Source organism: Prionailurus bengalensis, chromosome C1 (assembly GCF_016509475.1).
Source record: "Prionailurus bengalensis isolate Pbe53 chromosome C1, Fcat_Pben_1.1_paternal_pri, whole genome shotgun sequence".
Taxonomy (NCBI): domain Eukaryota; kingdom Metazoa; phylum Chordata; class Mammalia; order Carnivora; family Felidae; genus Prionailurus; species Prionailurus bengalensis.
The window spans coordinates 204682945-204702376 of record NC_057345.1 but is presented as its reverse complement, the minus strand read 5'-3'; the positions used below and the strand labels follow the sequence as shown (position 1 = coordinate 204702376).

Genomic DNA, 19432 nt, shown 5'->3' with positions numbered 1-19432 from the left:
CTAGCTGTTGGCCTGAACACGAGGGACGAAACTAGGAAAAGGCTAGGGAAGAAGCAAGGCCAGCTAGGGTGGGGCTGAGGAAGCCTGGAACGGGATGCACAGAGCCACCCAGGGGGCTGTGGAACTCCACGTAACATTCCCGGCCCCTCTCGGTGTCTCCCAAGGAGGCACAGAATGTGCGTCCCTGGGATCTCTGACCACGAGATCCAGCGGGTCCACCAGGTGGCAGCGCTACTCCTGCCCGGTGGGGACGGAGCCTGCAGTGTGAGAGAATGGCCACCAGGGGGCAACACAGGGCCAACCTGCTTCACAACGCTACCGGTTGCCTAGCAACTGTGACGCAATGGGCTCCCAGTTTGCACCCTCTTCAAGGCCTCACAGGTTATTTCTGGCATAACAGACTGTTGCACAAGGAGTGGCCTCAGGAATCCCCAACTGCCACTCTTTTAAGCCGTGAGAATCTAAAATGGTCCAGGGACCCAAATCCAGCATCACCCTGGCGTCTAGGGGATTGGGCTACTGTCCCTGCTCCTCGGAATGCCAGGGATCAGGAAAAGAAGATAAACATTTTCCATTTCCCTCTACCGTCCCAAAGCCACTGGGGACACTCTGATTTCTCTAGTGGCTAAAGCAGAGCAACCTCCTCCCCTTCCCCTTTCCCACCCTCCCCCTTCTAAGTAGGGGCCAGATTAGCAGTATGTGACCTTGAGCCAGACCTTGAGCCTCCTGCTCCCTCCTCAGCTGTACTCGAGAGGGCCCAAGGGGGTGACGATAAGGTCCAGCTCTGACCTTCTGTGGCCTTGATTCTCTCCCGTTCCCCCAAGAATTCTGTCCTTGCCTCCAAACTCTCCCTGGCTTTGATGACCCTGAAAATAGAATTCTTCCAATTCCAGTTGGATAAGTATGACCTGAGAGACCAGAGATGGAACCAAGAAAGTGAGGCAGACACAAGACAAGGAGTGTGGTTATAATGAGCTCAAAGCCTGTGCCGGTCTGGTCTGTGAAAGGGCCTGGGTGAGCCAAGGTCAGTGCCCTGGGCAGAGTCATCGGGCTGCTCTGGCCGTGGCGGTGGTGGTTCCAGGCACGTCGCTGGGTTGTGAGGAACCCGCTGGCCCTGGGGCTGGGCTCCGACTGGGGCCCAGGTGTCGATCACTAAGGTATCGGGGTCTCTGAGGGGCACCACGTTGGAGGATCACACGGGCATGTGCAGCTCGTTGTATTCATCCTGGCCGTCCTCGTCAAAGTTTGGTTCAGCGTCTTCAGAGTCCAGCTGCAGAAGGGAGAGGGTTGGGAGAGGCAGGGAGGCGGCTCCCGCCCTCCCAGTCCCCGGCAACGCCTCCGGCCAGCAGCCCACACCTTCCCGGGCCTCGCTGACTGCGGGGACCATGACCCCAGCCTGAAACACTTCCCTCTGGCCAAAACCCTCAGGTCGCCGGCCCAGTGACACCTCCCGATAACAGTAACGGTGACAGCCGCTACCGCCACTCAAGTACTTCCAAGGGGCCAATTCTCGGTCCTGTGGTACCCTGTACACCGCGTTCGGGTGGGTGACTTCAAAACCACGTCCCTTCCTCCAGCTGACCAAAACAGAGCTCGGGGTGGGTTTTGGTGCCACGCCACCCCCGCTTGTCCCTGAGCTGTGTGCTTTTGTGCAGGACACGACCTGCACAGCTATCTGCAGTAGTCCTGTGCGGATTTCACACCAAACCGTCACACTTGGTGCTTTACCTGGATTAGCGCTTAACCCTCACGACACTCCTATAAGGAAGACTCCATTATCAGCCCTTTCCTACAGCTGGAGGTAAGATTCCAGGAGGTTAGGTAACTTGCCTCTGGTCACACAACTAGCAGGTGGCACAGCAGAGGCTGCGACCCAGGAGCCCCCGATTCCAGGGCCCATCTGCCCTCACACCGCCCCGCGCGGCATCCCTTACCGCCTGCAGCTCCCTTTCCTGGAAGAGCCGGGGCAGAAGGCAACGCCTCAGAGGCACCGTGAGCAGCAGCAGGAAGGGAAAGGCGAGTGAGGCCGCTGTGGACTTGACGACCCAGAGCAGCGCGATGCAGCCCAGCTGGATGCAGGTGAACAGGTGCATCCGCCACGTCTTCACCTGGGGAACCGGCCTTGAGTCTCACGGCGGCGCAGCCCTCGGCCTGCTCCCCCCCCACCGAGTCTCTGGGGACTCAGCTCCCCAGGCCCCAACTTACCCTCCACCGTCATCCTGTCCATCTCCAGCCCGGGAATCCCTCGCGGCCCCTCCCCATCACCCCTCCTCCCCACCTCCATGCTTCCTGGCCCTACCTTGGTCACATAGGGTTGCTCAGGATGGTGTTTCGCCGGCATGAGGATAAGCAACAGACGCTGAGACAGCTGGATGCCGGACAGTGACGTGACCCCCATGTACAGGAAAATCCCAAAGAGCACAGCCAACGGGATCCGGCGCAGCACAGCCCCCATGACGATAGACAGGCCTGGAGGAGGTGACACAGACCTACCTGACCCCTCGGACGGCCCCCATGAAGATGGACGGGCCCCGTGGAGAGGGGATCTGGGCCTCGTCGCTACAAACAAGAGAAGATGGAGCAGGACAGAGAACCAGGAAAAGGCTCGCGGTAAAAAGGTTCACAGAGTGTTAAGAGGCAGGTTGGGGTCACAGCGGGTGCTAGACGTGATGCCTTCGGAGACTCAGGAGTCACCTGGGTCAAGTCCGGGATAGACAGTGGATTTAAGGCCACAGGGTCCGAGAAGGCAAGTCTGTGGGGTGGGGGCAGGGAGCCTTGCAAGGTGGGTGCTCTCACCCACGAGGCTGGCGATGAGCACTCCAGTGACCCGCTGCTCCCGCACCTCCTGGATCTGGGGCTTGTCGCCAGGAGCGATGGCAGTGCGCATAACAGTCAGTGCATTCACATGAGTGACTGAGCGGACGGTGGCAGCCGTGAGCCAGGGCAACCCAAACAGCCCACAGAGCCCCCCCAGCGAGCCGATCAGGAGCAGGTCCAGGTGGAAGCCAGAGCCCTTGAGCAGCCTCCGTGCCTTCTGGCTGACGATGAGCCTGCAGGGACGGGACGGGAAGTGAGGGCTGAGGGGCTAGGAGGGCAGGCCAGCCGCGAGGCCGGGCACGCGCAGCAGGGACAGCGTCATCGTGGGGGAACGACATGCAGGGAAGAGCTCTCCCCAGGGCCTGCCAGTTTCCTCTTTCAAGTTCCCAAAGTGATGTTCTCACGGCTAAGCAAATCAGAGCTAAAATCTCATACTGTGGGTATTTAAAGCACCACAAAAGCCAGATGCCAGATCTCACCACGTTGTGGTTTAAAACCAAAATGAGACACATGCGAGCATTACTGGGCGAGAGAACGTACTGCCAGAGTGTGGTGAGGACTGCCAAGTGCCACCTCGCAAATGGTGATGCAGACAGATGGGTATCGTGTCACAGCACCGCAGGGAAACTGTGCCCGGGCCCACGTGCCCCCCCCTTGCCACCACTCCCACCGCTTCCCGCTCTTCCCCAACCTCCTCCACCCAGGGTCCTCCAGCCCCCTCACGCAGTGATCTGTGTCTCCATGAAGATCAAGATGAGGACCAGGAGGGCAGGGACAGCCGCCGCCACCATCATCCAGGGCGGGAAGGGACGGGCACTGCCCAGGGGTGGGATGAACCACGTGCGCTTATGGGGGGATGTCACTGAGAGCCCTGTGGGCACCGTCAGCTTCTGCATGGCAGGAAGGAAGACAGGGTTCAGGCACACGGCCTCCCCATGCTAAGAACCCCACAGGGTGGCACTGCCCCCACCACCAAGTTCTGTGTTCCCTGTCCCAGGACTCCAGGAAACCTGGATGTGAACAGGTTTTGGGGAAATTAGTTTTCCATCTTCCAAAGTCACTGTCCCTGCAAGGGTCTGGTAAAAGAGAATGACATCTTTTCTCCCTGAGGCCCAGGGACACCTGTCATTTGGCCCCCAGCCCATTACTTGCTCCAGGAGTCTAGGCACAGGGTCACGCAGCCTCACCCCCACCCCCCCCGGCTGGCCTCCTCAGCGGCCCCCAGCCTACCCACCCACCCCAGCGCGGCCCCAGCAGGTCACCATGTCACTAGGAAAGCTGAGGCCCACCCTTGATCGTGGCCACTGCAGCAATGGGAACGAGTCGTGGCCTCCCTCTCAAGACTCTGGGGTGAGAATCCCCTGCCGGGGCTGGGGGGCAGGGGAGCTCGCTCACCTGCGTGTAGGTGTCTGTAATAGAGTAATCCACTAGGACCATCACCAGAATGGAAATGGGGATGCCAAAATCCCCAATGATGCGGCGAGCCTGGAGAGAGGAGTAAAGGAGCAGAAGGTGAACGTGAGGGTCAGGGGCACTGACATGAGGGCTCATTACTCCCGATTCCCTTGGGTCTGAGCTGGAGCCAGAAATCCCCTGACCCGTCCCTCTAAGTCCCACGGGTGCTGCGCAGCTCAAGAGGACATTCCTCCCCTGATTCAATTTCTCTGACGCTTCCGGTGGGGAAGGGACTGCACAGATTTGGTTTAGGTCCATGGGTTGACCGGGACAAGGGGGAAGCCCCTCTCTGGAGCGGAGACTGGCAGTGACGGCAGGAACTGGGGGTGGGGGGGACCCACGGGGGCTCCCCACTCCCCAGCCACGCACCTTGCCACCCAAGAAGCGGCTGTTCCTGAACTTTCGTAGGAAGAAGGCAATGAGGAAGGTCCCAAGCATGAGAATGAGGGACAGCAGAGCCGTGTTGGGCTGGTTCCTCGGGCCCGGTGGCCCCTCAGTGGGGGGCAGGGCGCTCCCATTCAGGTCTAGCCCAGCCTCCAATGCCCCCTCGGGAGGGTAGAATGGCAGCAGCGGGTGCTCCGTGAATACCTGTGTGGGTTACAAGGTTGTGACACTGAACCTGGGCAGGTGAGCCTAATTTCATCACCCTGATTTCATACAGCTGTGAGGGCGAAGCCTGGGTCCTCACATACCTGACCAGGCAACAGCGTCACAGGACACCCAGCTACACCATGCACGCGCACACGCGCGTGCGCGCGCACACACACACACACACACACACACAGTCCTCTACAAAAGGAGCCCCATAGCACCGACAGCGCCCCACTCCATCACATACTGGTTGGACCCCACTGGAGTTCCAACCTGTACCCTCTGGCTGTGGCTCCCTGCCCTTCAGTGCTGACCTAGCCCAGGGTGTCCCAACCCCCCAAGCCCACACCCAACGGAGCCCTCCTCCCTGCCCCCTCTGCTCCCAGGGCTCCATGCGCCACCCCCATGCTCTCCTCCCCAGGGCGCTTCCCAGCCCCCACCTACGCCCACCCCCCAAGACCTGTCTGGACCTCCACCTTGTAGAGCTTGTGGAAGGTCTCATAGATGAAAATAAGCGAGATGAGAAAGGCGAAGATCTCCTGGGTGAAAGGTGAGATATAGCGGACCAGGAAGCTGCCTTCGGCGGCCACCAGGGCAAGGACAAAAACCACCAGCCAGAGGCCAACCCACACCCGGCCGGTGAGGTACTCCAGGTCCTGGGCTCGGCAGAACTGGAGGACAGGAGGGAGGTGTGGTTACCCACAGAGGTCAGAGACCCTGGGCGGGGGGGGGTGGGGGGGGTGGAGGTCATGGGATCCAAAGGGGGAGGAGGGGAGACACTGCAGGGACCCATGGCCTGGGCCAGGGGACAGGGCGTGAGAAGCTGATCCCTGGGGAGGGGCAGGGTAGCGCCGTCACCTTGAAGAAGGCTTCTTCGAACACCAGCAATGGCCCGGAGAAGCCGACCACAAGAAGCGGCTGGGCCCCCAGCAGGGAGAAGAGGACGCCAAGCACGGCGGTGGACACAATCAGCTCGGACACGCCCATCAGGCCCTCCGTCTTCTCCCCTGGCGAGGGCGAGGGTCAGTGGGAGGGCCCTGGCCTGGCTCCTTGGACCCGGGCCCTCCTCTTCATCTAGCTTACCGTGACCTGGGGACCCAACTAGTACAGAGCAGCCCCCCAGAGCCCAGCCCAGCCCTCCCAGGCCCCTCACCACCAGCACCCCTGGGGCGGCCACAGCCTCCCTCGCCCCTTGCACCCCTCCCACCCCCTGCAAGAGTGATCCCTGGGGTCCTCCGACCACAGACCTTGAGGGTGACGCTGGGCGCCTCGCCCCGCCTCCCCTCCTTCTCACCTAGCAGGCCCCCGAAGGTGATGGCGGGGCTGAGGGCAGCGAAGTAGATGAACAGCACGGCTGCCACGCACTGGGAGTGCAAGGCGTCTCGCAGGTCACTGGGGTAGTGCGGGTACCGACGCTTCACATCCCGCACGAGCCCCCCAAACACTGAGCCAGTCCGCAGCAGGGGGTCATCTTCGGGGGTCGCCTCAGAGCCCCCCAACTCCACAGCCAGCTCTGGGGGAACAAGGGGCTGTTGGAGCACAGACCACCCCTCCTGCAGCAGGGCCCTGGGCTCAGTCCTCCCCGACAGGGGCTGGGAGTGGGCATGCAGGAGCTAGGGAGTCAGGGCAGGCTGGGTCACGACCTTAGGAGCTCCAGGGCGGGTAGGGGATGGGCCCCAAAGGGGCTGACCTTTCCCAGGGGCCACATAGCTTCCCTGGGTAGTCATCTCCACTTTGGTCTGTTCACGCTCCCTCCGTTTCCTCAGCAGCTCGCGCTGGAAGGCGGCCACAGAGCGCAGCAGATCACGGCCCTCTACCTCCGATGGGGGGATCACGATGCTGCCATCCAGGAACTCGCTGATGGCACTCAGGAGGTCCTGCCGGTCATCTGCCTGGTAGGCAGCCTCATGAAACAGCTGGGGGCAGGAGAGGCAAGGGCTGAGCCTCCCAGTAGCGCCCCTGGGAGGGCTTCGGAGAGGAGGCGTTGGGCCCTCACAGAGCCAGAGGCAGGGTGGAGGTCTGGCCACGTATACACATCCAGTCCGATTGTCAAAATACGGAGTCATGTCCCTGCAGGCCAGCAATCGGCCGGCCACAACCCTGAACCTCCAAATGCTTTCTGTTCCCCTAGGAGCTTCGAGATTTTTCCACAACGCCACAACTAAAGGGGCAACGCTTGGCATAGCAGGGGCCCCCGAAACCATTCTGACTAGAGTACCCACACCCTACAGGTTGGTCAGTACGGATTTCCAACATCACCCCTGGCTAGAGGACCTTCCTATCCAAGCCAAGGAGAAGCCACAGCAAAGACCGACATACCCAGCCCTCCCCTTCAAGTCTCATGACTCATCCAGAACTCTTTCTCCCTCTTCAACCACCTCGCCTTCCAACGGCCCCAGCCTAGGGCTCCCTCTTCTCCCCTTGGCCAACAGCTCCTTCACAACCATTCCAGAGCACTGCCTCCACCCAGAAGGGCCCCCAGCACCCCTGCATCCACAGGCACCAAGGTAGGCAGGGAGAGACTGGGGAAAAGTAGGGCTCAGGGGAACAGGCCTAGAGCACCCAGCCCGGGGCCTGCAGGACCCACCTTGTCAGACATGAGGGTGGCAATGGAGCGCCCAAGCTCGTGGTAGTCAGTGCTGGTGTGGCTGGGACCCAGCATCACAAAGAGAAAGCGAACCGGCACCGGGACCTCGAGCACAGACTCCAAGAGCACAGCCTCATTCAGTCGCACAAAAGCTGCCGCCGGCTGCTCCAAGAAAGGCACGCAGCCTGTGGGGGAGAGTAAGGCACCGGGCACTGGGTAAAGAGGATCAGTCCAGGCTGGCCCTAAAGAAAACGTCTGGGGCTGTCATGTACAGTTGAGCAGGTTGCGTGCTGCACGAAGAAACCCCAATCTAAAGAAACCCTATTCATTCATACGTTTACATATTTATTATGATTCATCAGTAGATGAAACGTTCACAGTCTTCAAGAAAGAGTGCTTCTCTGTAACTCCCCCAAAAGTGCTGTACAGACTAGCAGCAGTCCCATACGGCAGAAAACTGGACGGGAGGCAGGCAGAGGACTGAGAAAGAAAGAGCTGGGGGCAAGACAGGCTGTCAGGAAAAGCAGGTGCAAGTTGGGGGGCTGGCCAGGGGTGGAAGAGGTGGCCTGCAGGCCAGAGCATAAGACCAGCAGACCACAGTGGAAGGAAACCCACACACCCAGTAACCCCAGCCCCCCACCCTCCTTACCCACGAGCACAACAGTAGCCTCGGCATCTTCAGGGATCTTCTCCAGTAGCTTCAGGCTTTTTCCCCGGTGACTGTCTCCCCCAGGCATGTGGAGGGGCTTCTAAGGACGCAGAACTGGAATAGGGCTGGGACCCTGACCGGAGGCCGTGGCAGGCCATCCCCTCCCTTGCTTCAGCCCCCCTGGACTCTGCCCTCCAACCTCTGGACCTGGGCCCTGTTTTGTCCCTCCCCGGGGTGAGGCGCCCCACATCGGGAGCAGACCACTCGGGCTGTGGACCCCTCCTCCGAGCAGCTCACGACCACCTCAGCCTTATCTCATTTAAACGGCTCCCATCGGTCTGTCGCATCATCTCATCTAAACCTCCTATTTCTGTAGGGCAGAGGCCCTCATGCGTATCTGGATCCCCCACATGCCTTGTGTGGTACCAGGCATCCAACCTTCCTGACCCACTCAACGAAGCCATCAGTGGCCTCCAGTGTGAAATCAGAAGCCCTCTCAGTCCCCCAGCCCAGGTCAGAGCAAGGCGACTGACCTCCTTGGCATCTGGGTCATGAGGCCAGAGAGGGGCTGGTTCCCCCACGTCCTCGGCCATGGTAGGCACTGCACCGTCAGGGCCATGGCTGGGGGTTGGGTGATGATTCCCCATGACCGAGTTCACGCTGGAGCTGGACGGGTTTCGGGGAAAGAAGCCAGTGTCCTTGTCATCATTGGGATGGCTGTGAAGAGGGCAGAGGGAGCAAGGCAGGTTAAGAGGAGATGCCCTTAGTGGACTGAGGTCATGAAGAAATGAGAAATAAAGGGTCGGGGCCGGGGGTGGGGCGCCTGGGTGGCTCAGTCGGTTGAGCATCCGACTTTGGCTCAGGTCATGATCTCATAGTTTGTGAGTTTGAGCCCTGCGTTGGGCTCTGTGCTGACAGTTCAGAGCCTAATTCGGATTCTGTGTGTCCCTCTCTGCCCCTCCCCTGCTCATCCTCTTTCTCTCACTTTCTCTCTCAAAAATAAATAAAAACATTTAAAAAAACATGAAAGAAAAAAGCAAAACAAAGGAAAAAAAAGAAAAAAGAGAAAAGGAAAGGAAAAAGAAAAAAGAAAAGAAAAGAAAAAAAAAGAGAAAAGGAAAGAAAAGAGAAAAGAGAAAAGAAAAGAAAGAAAAAAAAGAAAAGAGAAAAAAGAAAAAAAGAAAAGGAAAGAAAAAAAGAGAAAAGGGAAGAAAAGAATAGAAGAGAAGAGAAGAGAAGAGAAGAGAAGAGAAAAAAGAAAAGGGTCTGCATCCCTTGTACCTCAGTGTAAGAAAGAACCTTCTAACGGCTGGTGCTGTCCAAAGATGAACGAGGAATAAACTCCCTGTCGCCTGGGTTATGCAAGCAGAGGCTAGAAAGCCACACAGGTGAGTCTGTGCTCCTGGAAGAGCAGCTGACCTAAAGGCCCCGTCCCAGGCGCCCCACCCTGGCACCTGTGTTTCAGCAGAAGGGTGCGCAGGACACTGGCCCTGTCCTCCGGACGGATCTGGTCAGACACGATCATGGTCTCCACCACGAGATGTGCGATACCCGGCAGAGTGGTCTGCTCCAGGTCCAGGAGGGCAGCTCCTGGGGGCACAGTCGAGGAAGGGGGCAGGACCCCGTCAGATAGGAACAACCACCCCGGCCGCCTCACTTCCCTGGGGCAGGCAGACACGCGGCGCGAGCCAAGCGCCCGGGGCTCACCGTTCCACACCGTTCCACGTGGCCTCGCCGAGCCAGAGAGGGGGGTGTGCAAAGGGAACGCAAGAGCAAGGGACGGCCCCTCCAAACCCGGGAAGGGGAGCCACGGGCGAGCTTCCCGCACGTGGACTGCGGCCTACTACGGCCCAGGTCCTGCACCGGGCACCAGAGGCACAGCCCAGGCCCCTCAGAGCTTACGGCTACGCAAGCAGTCAGACCCCACGTCTCCAGAGTGGCAGCCGGACCTCGCCTGGGCCCAGGACTCCAGGGAGCAGTCCCCAAGAGCTGGACGGCCTGCTGCGGGCCAACCTCCGGGGTCTCTGAAGAGGGCACTGCACCCCAGGGCCAGGCCCGCGGGGCGCCTACCGTGGGCGATGGTCCTCCGGAGCTCCAGAAGGCTGCGGAAGGAGAGCGAGGCCACGTGGGGCTTGCCCCAGCGCTCTGTCTCTTCCTCCACATCCTCCTCAAACTTGATCCAGCGCGCCGTCTCCCGCCAGTGGGGCTCCTGGCTGCGGTCCAGCGTCAGCTCATTGAGCTCCACAAACACCTGAGGCAGACGCCAAGGTGAGGGTCTGGGGGCCGCCAGGTGGGACCGGCAGTCTCAGAGACACGGTGCCCAGGCGAGGCAGGGAGGAGGGAAGAGAAGGCTCTGGGGAGAGGAGGGGAGAGGAAGCCGCAGGCCCGGTACCTCATGAGGCCTCCGATCCAACGTCTTCTTCTTCTTCTTCCTGCGCAGGATGGGGGCCAAGCCACCGGGGCTGCCCCTCCCACCCTGCGTGCGCGACGGCTTCTTCACTAGGTGACGCCGCATGCCAGGGTTGTCCTCCAGCCGGTGACCTGCAGACGAGGCAGGCTTCGTGGTCCCAGGGGTCCAGCTCAGGGCCTCACGGCCACAGTTAACCCCTCCGGCCCCCTGCTCTGCCCAGCCAGTCTACCTGGCGGGTGCCACGGTCGCCCAGGGGCCATGTCCACACCTCCACACCACAGACAAGGACAGTGAAGCCCGGACAGGGAGATGGACTAGCCCAAAGTAACACAGGGGACCACCGGCCAAAGCACAGTAAAAAGGCAGACCCCAGCTCAGTCCACGGCCCCAGCTCCCTTCCCTCGCCCATGGCCGCTGCCTCTCGTGCTGGAGCTCTATGACCTGTATCAATTCACCAGGCCCCCAACAATTTCCCTGTGCCCTCTCTCAGCACCCAGGTCTCCCCCATTGATACACACATCTGGCAGACTCAAGGAGAGCTCTGTCCCTTCCTCCCCGCCTGCCCCTTCCAGGCCAGCAGCTGCGGAAAGGCCAGCTGCCCAGTTACTCACAAGCTGGTCCCCCTGCCATGGGGCTCAGCTGGCCCTGGGTGGGTTCCCATGGGTCACAGTCATCAAGGTCCAGCACCAACATCTCTAAGTCCTCTGAGGTCAGCGAGTCTCGAGTGCTGGGGGCTGGGGCCATTCCAGGGCCCCGACTCTCAGCGTCCTCAGGCCTAGGGCTTGGTGCCCCGATGGGCTCTGTGACCTCCTCCAGCAGGCTCATCATTCCCCCGGGGGCCGAGCCCTCGGCCCCTGCTCCCTCCCAGAGCCCTGGCTTTCCTAAAAGGTGGGAGCCTGGGCCAGTGGTCTTCACCCAACCAGAGCCTCCTGACTCCTGGCAGCCCCGGGCCTGCTCCCTGCTGCTTCCAGCCCCCTCCCTGAGTCTGTAAACACGCCCTCCCCCTGACCCCCACCCCCACACCACTGCTGCCATCGGATTGTTCCTGTCCCTGTCCTCAGGCCCTGGCAACTTTCCATGACGTACTGAGCTCAAAGCCCTCCCTCCCACCCGCGCCCACACACTGTGGTTCCAAGGGGGAGGGAGGTGGGGTCAGTGATGCCCCTGGCCCGGGCACAGAGCCCCGTGGGTGATGACAGGTGGCACAGAAACCAGGGCACTGATAAGACGGAAGGAATGTGCCGAGATCACGGCCAGGCCCTGCCAACGGTGGTGTGACAAGTATGGAGCCCCTGATGTAGGGAGAAGCAGGACCCAGAAGAGTGGCCCACGCTCAGGGGGCCAGTGTGAAGGGGCCAAAAAGAAGATGAGAAGATGAGCCTTAGGGGAAGAGGAGATATAAAATCTCCAAATGCCATGGGGAAGAGAGGTTGCCTTATTCAGGGGGTGACTCAGAGGACAGAATCAGGACAGAAGGACAGAGGTGTCATGAAGGGAAATCTCAGCTCTGGCAACCAGAGAAGTGGCCTGGTGAGGTAGTGAGCTCCCCGCCCCTGGCCACATTCCAGCAGACAGGGATACTGCAGAGGGGACCCAGCGCTAGTCTGGGGAGAACACAGAGCTTCCCCAAGGTTCCTCACAGGCGGGGCGCCCATGGGGGTGGGCCAGGGGGGCTGCCACAGGGTGTCACTCACTCTTCATGTCGTCCAGGTCCGCGGAGCCCAGCATCTGGGCCTCCGCCTCGTCAGTGGGCACCTGCTGCTCCGGGCCACCTGGGCTACCCAGGGCACTGCCTGGGCACAGCCGTTCCCGAAGGTCATAGCTGGCCGACGGGCTCCAGGGCCGGCTCTTCTCCCCAGCGACTCGGGAGGCCCGGGCCCGGGGGCTCGGGGAGCTGAGGAGGCACCATGGCAGCCTTGGACTTGACAGGGAACCATGGTGGAGATGGGCCAGGTTAGGGGGTTCCTTTGCCCTCCTCCAGTTTGGGGTGGGGCCTGGAATAGCCCCCTGGGCACTAGACACAGACTCCTTCTGGGCAGAGAAGGAAGCTCACGTCCAGCTCCCTGCCCCCACCACACCAGTCCCCCCCTTCCTCTCTGTCCTTCCCCCTCTAGCCCTGTCCTCTCTAGTGACACCTTCTCTCTCCTCTTTGTCAGTCATGTGGATAGAGAGGGAGGCATGCCCCTCCCCGCTTCCTCCGCCCCCTCTCCTCTCCTCCCCTCTTCCCCGGGGTCAGAGCTGGGGACAATCCCCAGGGTCAGGAAGAAGCCTGGGACCTGCTCTGGGCTGGATGCCAGTACCTGACTGACTGCTGGGGGCTCTTGTCAGAGCAAGGGCCCACCGAGGGCAGGGGCTTGGTGAAGGCAGCCTTCCCGGAGAGGCCAGGACTGTCATCCTCGTCACTTCCAATGGAGAACTGTGGACAAAGCAGAGTGCCTGGGTCCCTGCCCAGACTCAGCCCCCAACCCCCGACTCTGCTTCCCCCAGGCAGCCCCAGCCCCCTCTGCTTCGTCTTCCTTCCTCTCCTCTCTGCACCCCTCCCTGAGGAGTCGGTGCTCCTTCGGGGGCAGACCCATACCTTTGCTTTCTGTGGGGACCCTGAGGGCGGGGGCTCCACAGGTTCTGCCTCAGATTCCCCTTCCTCTTCCTCCTCCTCCTCCTCCTCCTCTTCCTCCACTCCGGCTGCCCCCTCCTCCTGGATGGGAGGGGTCCCCTCAGAGGGGGGAGCAGAGGTCTTCTCCTTCTTCCTCTTCCTCCTGGTCTGCCGGGCAGAGGTGGGGGGCAGTCGCCGCAGCTTGTGGGGTGGAGGCAGGCGCGCCGAGAGCGGGTGGTGGGTGTGGTGGGATGTGTGCCGGTGAACTGGGGGTGCAGGAGAGCCGGTTGGGGTCCCCACAGCAGAAGGGGGCCCCTCGCCACCCTAGGGGCACACACCTTATTCTAGCTCAGGGCCTCAAACAAGGGCACCCTAGTCCTTCCTCGAGAGCCAGGCTCCCCCCGACACCTGTATCCACGTCCTGCCATTGGTAAGGCCTGGCAGAGCGGGGGAATGGGCCTAAGGGAGAAGGTCGTGAAAGGGGGTCTCGGGGAAATAGGACACGATACAGCAAGGGGGGAAGGCAGAGTCAGAGCTGAGGGAGGAGGCAGAGAGAAGAGAGCAGGGCCAGAGGTATGGCAGAGACTTGGGGAAGACGAAGGTCACGGAGGGAAGCCTCAGGCCCATCTCCCTGTGTCTCCCCTGCGTCTGGGGCCCGGTCCCCTGGAAGGTGGACAGGCGATGGGTGAGTGAGGCAGGATGACTTAACATGGCATGGTGGCCCAGCACAGCGTCCAGCACAGCGTCCAGCACAAGATGGCACTGGGTGACCAAGCCAGTGGTGAGCACGGTGATGGTGGCAATGAAGGTGATGGTGGTGAGGGCGGCCACACTAGGGGTCCCCAGGCTACCCACACTCAAAGTCCCGCTCGCTGTAGCTGCGGCTGGGCTTCTCAGGGTCCCAGGCCGGGGGCTTGCTGATGAGGTCCCCAAACCTGCTCACAGCCAAGGTCTTGCCCAAGTCATCGTCCTCCTCCTCCAGGTCTGGACTCAGAGGGGGCTCCTCCAAGGGCACCCGGACCTGCAGGCTCAGACAGCCTCTCCTAAGGACCCTTGACCCAAGAACGCCCCACATCTCCCCCACCCCCCCAACTCCCAGCCCTGGCTGTGGGAGGGGGAGACCAGCGGGCTCCACCTTCAACAACCCCCTCTCCCTGAGCCCCAGGCTTGGGTCAGCATCCCAGGCTCCCCGGGCTTGGGAGGGGAGGGGGCAACAGAACTGAAAAATACCAAAGCGCGCCCCCCCCCCACCCCATACCCTCCAACCCAGCTCCATCCCTGGATCTGGGGGTCCCAAGGTCGTCCAGAGGACTCCCCTCTCCTCTTTGGGGGTCCCTCCCGTCTTCTTCCACCCCCGCGCGCGTCAGTCACCTGGGGTAGGGGGGAGGCGCCCCCGGGCGGCGGGATCACTCCGTTGGCCATGGCCGGGGAGGCGACTTGGGAGCCTTGCTCACTGAGGGACCCGTGACCCGGTTGAGAAGAAGGGGGCGCTGCAGGGGCCTAGTGAGGAGCCCTGGGGGAGGAGGGCGGGGTCAGGAGCCTCGCGCGGCCGCCCTCTCCCCCTCGCCGAGCCCGATCCCCCCGCCCGCCCGCGCGCCCATCCGAGGCCCCGCCACGCCCGGGACACTCCGGGGCCCCAGCCCTGGTCCTGGCCCGCCGCGCCCCGCCCTGCGGTACCTCGGGGCTCCGGAGCGTGCGGGGCCAACGCCGGCCGCCGCGCCCCATCTCCCGCGCGCGCTCCGGGGCCTGGCGCCGCGCAGGGCCGGACGGCCGGGGGGCGCCCGCGGCGGCGGCGAGCCGGGCCGGCCGGGCGGACGCAGGCGCCGGAGCCCGCAGCCCGGGGCTCCACCTCCTCGCGCTCGGCTCCGCAGCTCCGCCGCCGCCACCGCCGCCGCCGCCGGGCCGCACAATGGGAGCGGGCGGGCCGTGACTCACTCCGCCCCGGCCGGCCCGGCCCCCACGCGCGAGCCCCCGCAGGACCCACCCTGCCCGCCAGCCCCTTCTCCCGGCGCCCCACGCATGGCCGGGGGCGGGTGCACGGCCCTACATTCCCACAATCCCCAGATCGCTCCCCCACTTTGCTTTTAGCCTCCCCTCCCTCCCCTCAGGAGCCCTGGAGGCGACCCCTGCACCGACACAAGCCCCTCCAACCTTGGGAACTAGGCTCACAGACACCGGAAGGCAGCCCCCACGTCCCCCTTTGGTCCCAATATAGCCTCAGATGCCTGGCTTCTGCCACCGGGCACCACCCAACATTTGACCTTGACACATCACCTCCCCTCCCGGGTTTGCCCCTCTGTGGCCTGGAGTAGGAGTGTTCCAGGGTTCCATCCAGCTCTAAGATTCTGTAGCCCAGTTGCCACAGCCCCCCTCCCCACCTACACTCCCTGAGGTCACTTCTCCTTTTCCAAGGTCATATCTCCTTTTCCAAGGTCAAAGGTCTGTGGAAGGAACTGCTGGATCCCAATCTGATCCTCCGGTGTCTGGCTGAAATTGGGCACCCAGCCCCAGGCTACATCCATAACAGCCCCTCAATAAAATGTGTTGAAGATATAGTGCAGCCACCTCCCCAATCTTTGGGAAGACAGAAGACGATGTGGGGGCAGAACCGGGAGGGAGCTAAAGGGCAGGGGAAGGTGAGCCAGCCCAGGAGAGGGGAAAAAACGCCTGCAGAGAAGGGGTATGGGGGACAGGGTGCTGGACAGGATGGTGCTCTGCGTGGGAAAGAGGTTTAACCTTGTGACCTTGGGCATGTTATATACGCTCTCCTACCCCTGCCCTCATCTGGCTCTCAGCTCAATTCAAGAGATTTTCGACACCGAGAGCCACACAAGGGGAGAGGGGAGGGTAGTGAGGGCCTGTGAACACCCACTTGGCTTTGCACTGCACCAGACCCTCTGCAAACTCGTTTCAGCCTTCCCACAACAGAGATGCAGGGAGGCTGATTACCCTGCCATGGTCACAGCTGGGAAGCAGGCTGCCGAGCAGGTCTCGGGGGGTGTGTACAGGGTGACTGTCCGAACCACAGCCATTTAACTGCCCCCAGCCTCTTACATCGAAAGAAATGTGCTCGGCCTCCCCATCTTGCAGGGCGGGCGGTCGTTGAGAGGATGAAACAAGACGCCAGTGTGAGTCAGCTGTGTGCCAATGGAGCATGTGGAACTGTGCCCCAGAACTCCGGGAGTGACACCCATCTGTTATGGATTGAATTGTGTCCCCACCAAATTTAATGTCGAAGTTCTAACCCTGGGCACCTCTGAAGGTGGCCTTATATGGAAACAGCCTAGTCAGACTGGGGTAGGGTGGGCTCCTTTTCCAAAAGGACTGGTGTTGTCATAAAAGGGGGAGATTTGGACACAGACGCACACTCAGGGAGGACACCATGTGAAGACAGAGTTGGATGCCACAAGCCGAGGAGCTACTAGAAGCTGGGAGAGAGGCCTGGAACAGATCCTTCTCTAACATTTTCAAGAGGGAACATAGCTGTGCTGACATCTTGATCTCAAGCTTCCAGTCACCAGAACTCTGAGCTAAATCTCTGTTGTTTAAGCCTCTCAGTCTACGGTGCTTTCTTACGGCATCCCTAACACGCTGATATGCCATCCCAAACCTTTATACTCGGAGCCAGGTGACTCGGTCCCAAGACTCTATCTGGAAGGATGTTTGCACAGGGCCCTCACCTTCTTAGAGATACTCAAGAGCCTTGGTGCCTTTTCCAGTGGGGAACTTTGCAAAGGGCTCTGTTCAGTCTACCTCCGACCCCTTGGTCGTCCTCATGGCCCCGTCCCTGGCTTCTAGGCTGCAAACTTGGTATCCAAGTTTGGGGGAAATGCTGATGGCCATTGGCTGTTTCATGCCAACTCACCCCATTAGACATCAGGGAATGCTCCATTTCTCCCACTTCAGATGTCCTGGCCTCCTGGAGGCTTTCCCAGTTGTGTTCTCCCGCACCTGTAATTGTCAATCCCCAACACAACGTTCCCAGTGGAGTCTTTAATCCTGCGACAAGCGTGCTTCTTGCATACTCAAAGAATGGCCACTGTGTGTGCGAGACAAAGGAAACAGGAAAGGTGACCAATGCAGAAACTCAGAGTACCCCACTGGCACCCTTCTCCTCAGCCCAGACTGACTTGAATGCCCGCACCCTCCATGTTGAGGCCCAGAACACTTGTCTGACACATGTACCACCACCAAGGCCGGTCCCGTATGTCCAAGAGCTCAGAAGCCACGCCACCACGCCACCCGGATGCAGACACACGAGCACATCGTCCTCTAGGGTTCCTCACAAATGGACCAGGAGCCCTCAGGGTGGGTTCTCCCCTAGCCGTTCCCTGCAATCACAGTCTTGTGACCAAGCACATTGGGAACCAGCCTGACGTAGTGGATATTTGTCCTCTGCAGCCACCCAAACCTTTGCAGACCCTCTACATTTTTGGTCGTTGCCCATGAGTACTGTCCCTCCAAGGTCAAAGCCGAGTGCCCCTTGCCGGACTCCCTTGCAGCTAGGGTACAGACACAACCTGGGTTCCACCAAGCAGACTTGCCTGTGCGAGACCTGAAATCAGAAGTGAGCACAGGAGTGGAGGCGGGTGGGTCCTCTGAGAGCAGCAGTGCTGCTTTTGCTGGAGAAGCTGTACTGATGGGGCCGGTCGTTATTCCTCTCTATTCCTCCCCCAAATACCACCTAACGTTCGTTATTTCCTTTAACAAATTCCAGCTTGAAGTAGCTCAGCATTCTGACTGATAGAATTGGGGAAATGGCTCTGAGTCCAGGGCACGGGCTAAGCAGGCACCAGGCATTAACAGTACCAATACCAGGGAGCTGGGGGCAGGCCCATGAGAGAATGACAATCTTTTTTTTTTTTTTTCTTTTTTGAGAGAGGGAGAGTGTCTTTTTTTTTAAGTTTGTTTGAGGTGGGGGATGGGCAGAGAAGGAGAGAGAGAATCCCAAGCACACTCCACACTGTCAGCACAGACCCAACGCGGGGCTTGAATTCATGAACCATGAGATCATGACCTGAACCGAAATCAAGAGTTGGACACTTAACCAGCTGAGCCACCCAGGCGCCCCGAGAGAAAGAATCTTAAGCAGGCTCCATGCCTAGCGCAGAGGTCAACATGGGGTTCAGTCTCATGACTGTGAGATTGTGACCTGAGCAGAAATCAAGAGCCAGACATTCAACTGACTGAGCCACCCAAGTGCCCCGAGATGACCATCTTATTAGCAGACCTGGGCAGTCTCTGTCCTCTTATTACTATGTCACTCCTCACCAACTCTATTCCTTAATCTGTTGTGTTTTTCTTTAAGTTTATTCATTTGGGGTGCCTGGCTGGCTCAGTTGGAAAAACATGAAATTCTTGATTTGGGGGATGATGAGTTTGAGCCCCACATTAGAGGATTAAATAACCTCTAGAGGATTACTTAAATAAACTTTTTAAAAATAAAAAATAAAAACTGGTTCAGCTGCTCTGGAAAAGTGTGGAGGTTCCTCAAAAAATTAAAAATAGTTCTCCCCTATAACCCAGCAATAGCACTGCTAGGAATCTACCCGAGGGATACAGGAGTGCTGATGCATAGGGGCACTTGTACCCCAATGTTTATAGCAGCACTCTCAACAATAGCCAAATTATGGAAAGAGCCTAAATGTCCATCAACTGACGAATGGATACAGAAATTGTGGTTTATATACACAATGTAATACTACTTGGCAATGAGAGAGAATGAAATCATGCCATTTGCAGCAACGTGGATGGAACTGGAAGGTATCATGCTGAGTGAAATCAGTCAGAGAAAGACAGATATCATATGTTTTCACTCATATGTGGATCTTGAGAAACTTAACAGAAGAACATGAGGGAAGGGAAGGGGAAAAAAATAGTTACAAACAGAAAGGAAGGGAGGCAAACCATAAGAGACTCTTAGAACAAAGAACAAACTGAGGGTTGATGGGGGATGGGGGACAGGGGGAAATGGGTGATGGGCACTGAGGAGGGCACCTGTTGGGATGAGCACTAGGTGTTGTATGGAAACGATGAACCATGGGAATCTACCCCCAAAACCAAGGGCACACTTTATACACTGTATGTTAGCCGATTTGACAATTATATTAATAAATAAATCAATAATAAAATGAGTTTTAAAAAATAAATAATAAAATTAAAATAAAATAAAGTTGATTTTTCTTTAGTAATCTCTACACCCAACGTGAGGTTCAAACTCATGACGCCCCAAATCAAGAGCCACACGCTCTTCTGACTGAGTCAGCCAGGCGGCCCTCCATTCCCTAACCTTCACGATACACAATAATGACTTCATTACCTTAAATGTTG

At 59.5% G+C, this 19432-nt stretch overlaps 1 protein-coding gene across 3 annotated transcripts; it reads right to left on the bottom strand.

Moving 5' to 3' along the window:
- Window positions 1-948: 948 nt before the first annotated feature.
- On the bottom strand, window positions 949-14896 carry SLC4A3 (solute carrier family 4 member 3). Of its 3 annotated transcripts, none has more exons than XM_043577957.1 (23): window positions 14780-14896; window positions 14474-14615; window positions 13958-14123; window positions 13088-13368; window positions 12810-12925; window positions 12204-12403; window positions 10492-10640; window positions 10170-10350; window positions 9554-9689; window positions 8633-8816; window positions 8100-8199; window positions 7451-7635; window positions 6554-6779; window positions 6158-6376; window positions 5722-5870; window positions 5340-5534; window positions 4642-4860; window positions 4213-4302; window positions 3541-3707; window positions 2797-3050; window positions 2300-2469; window positions 1935-2108; window positions 949-1270 (listed from the first exon to the last, which is right to left on the bottom strand). In XM_043577957.1, the coding sequence occupies exons 2-23, from the start codon at window positions 14522-14524 to the stop codon at window positions 1193-1195; spliced, it is 3690 nt and encodes a 1229-aa protein (XP_043433892.1). In that variant the 5' UTR covers window positions 14525-14615; window positions 14780-14896; the 3' UTR covers window positions 949-1192. The 3 variants fall into 3 exon arrangements, with proteins under 3 accessions (XP_043433892.1, XP_043433891.1, XP_043433893.1); XM_043577956.1 differs by having other exon boundaries at window positions 12204-12430; window positions 14780-14890; XM_043577958.1 differs by lacking the exons at window positions 12204-12403; window positions 12810-12925; window positions 13088-13368; ... (1 more) ...; window positions 14474-14615; window positions 14780-14896 and adding an exon at window positions 11121-11414.
- Window positions 14897-19432: the final 4536 nt, after the last annotated feature.

What these genes read in the sequence shown, in the direction of transcription:
- SLC4A3 (XM_043577956.1), bottom strand. Translation starts at nt 14,524, where the DNA reads ATGGCCAACGGAGTGATCCCGCCGCCCGGGGGCGCCTCCCCCCTACCC. An exon ending in CAGCGAGCGGGACTTTGAGT is followed by an intron (nt 13,369 to 13,957) that starts GTGGGTAGCCTG and finishes CTGCACCCCCAG; the next exon opens with TTCACCGGCACACATCCCAC. An exon ending in ACCCTTCTGCTGAAACACAG is followed by an intron (nt 8,817 to 9,553) that starts GTGCCAGGGTGG and finishes CCCTCTTCACAG; the next exon opens with CCATCCCAATGATGACAAGG.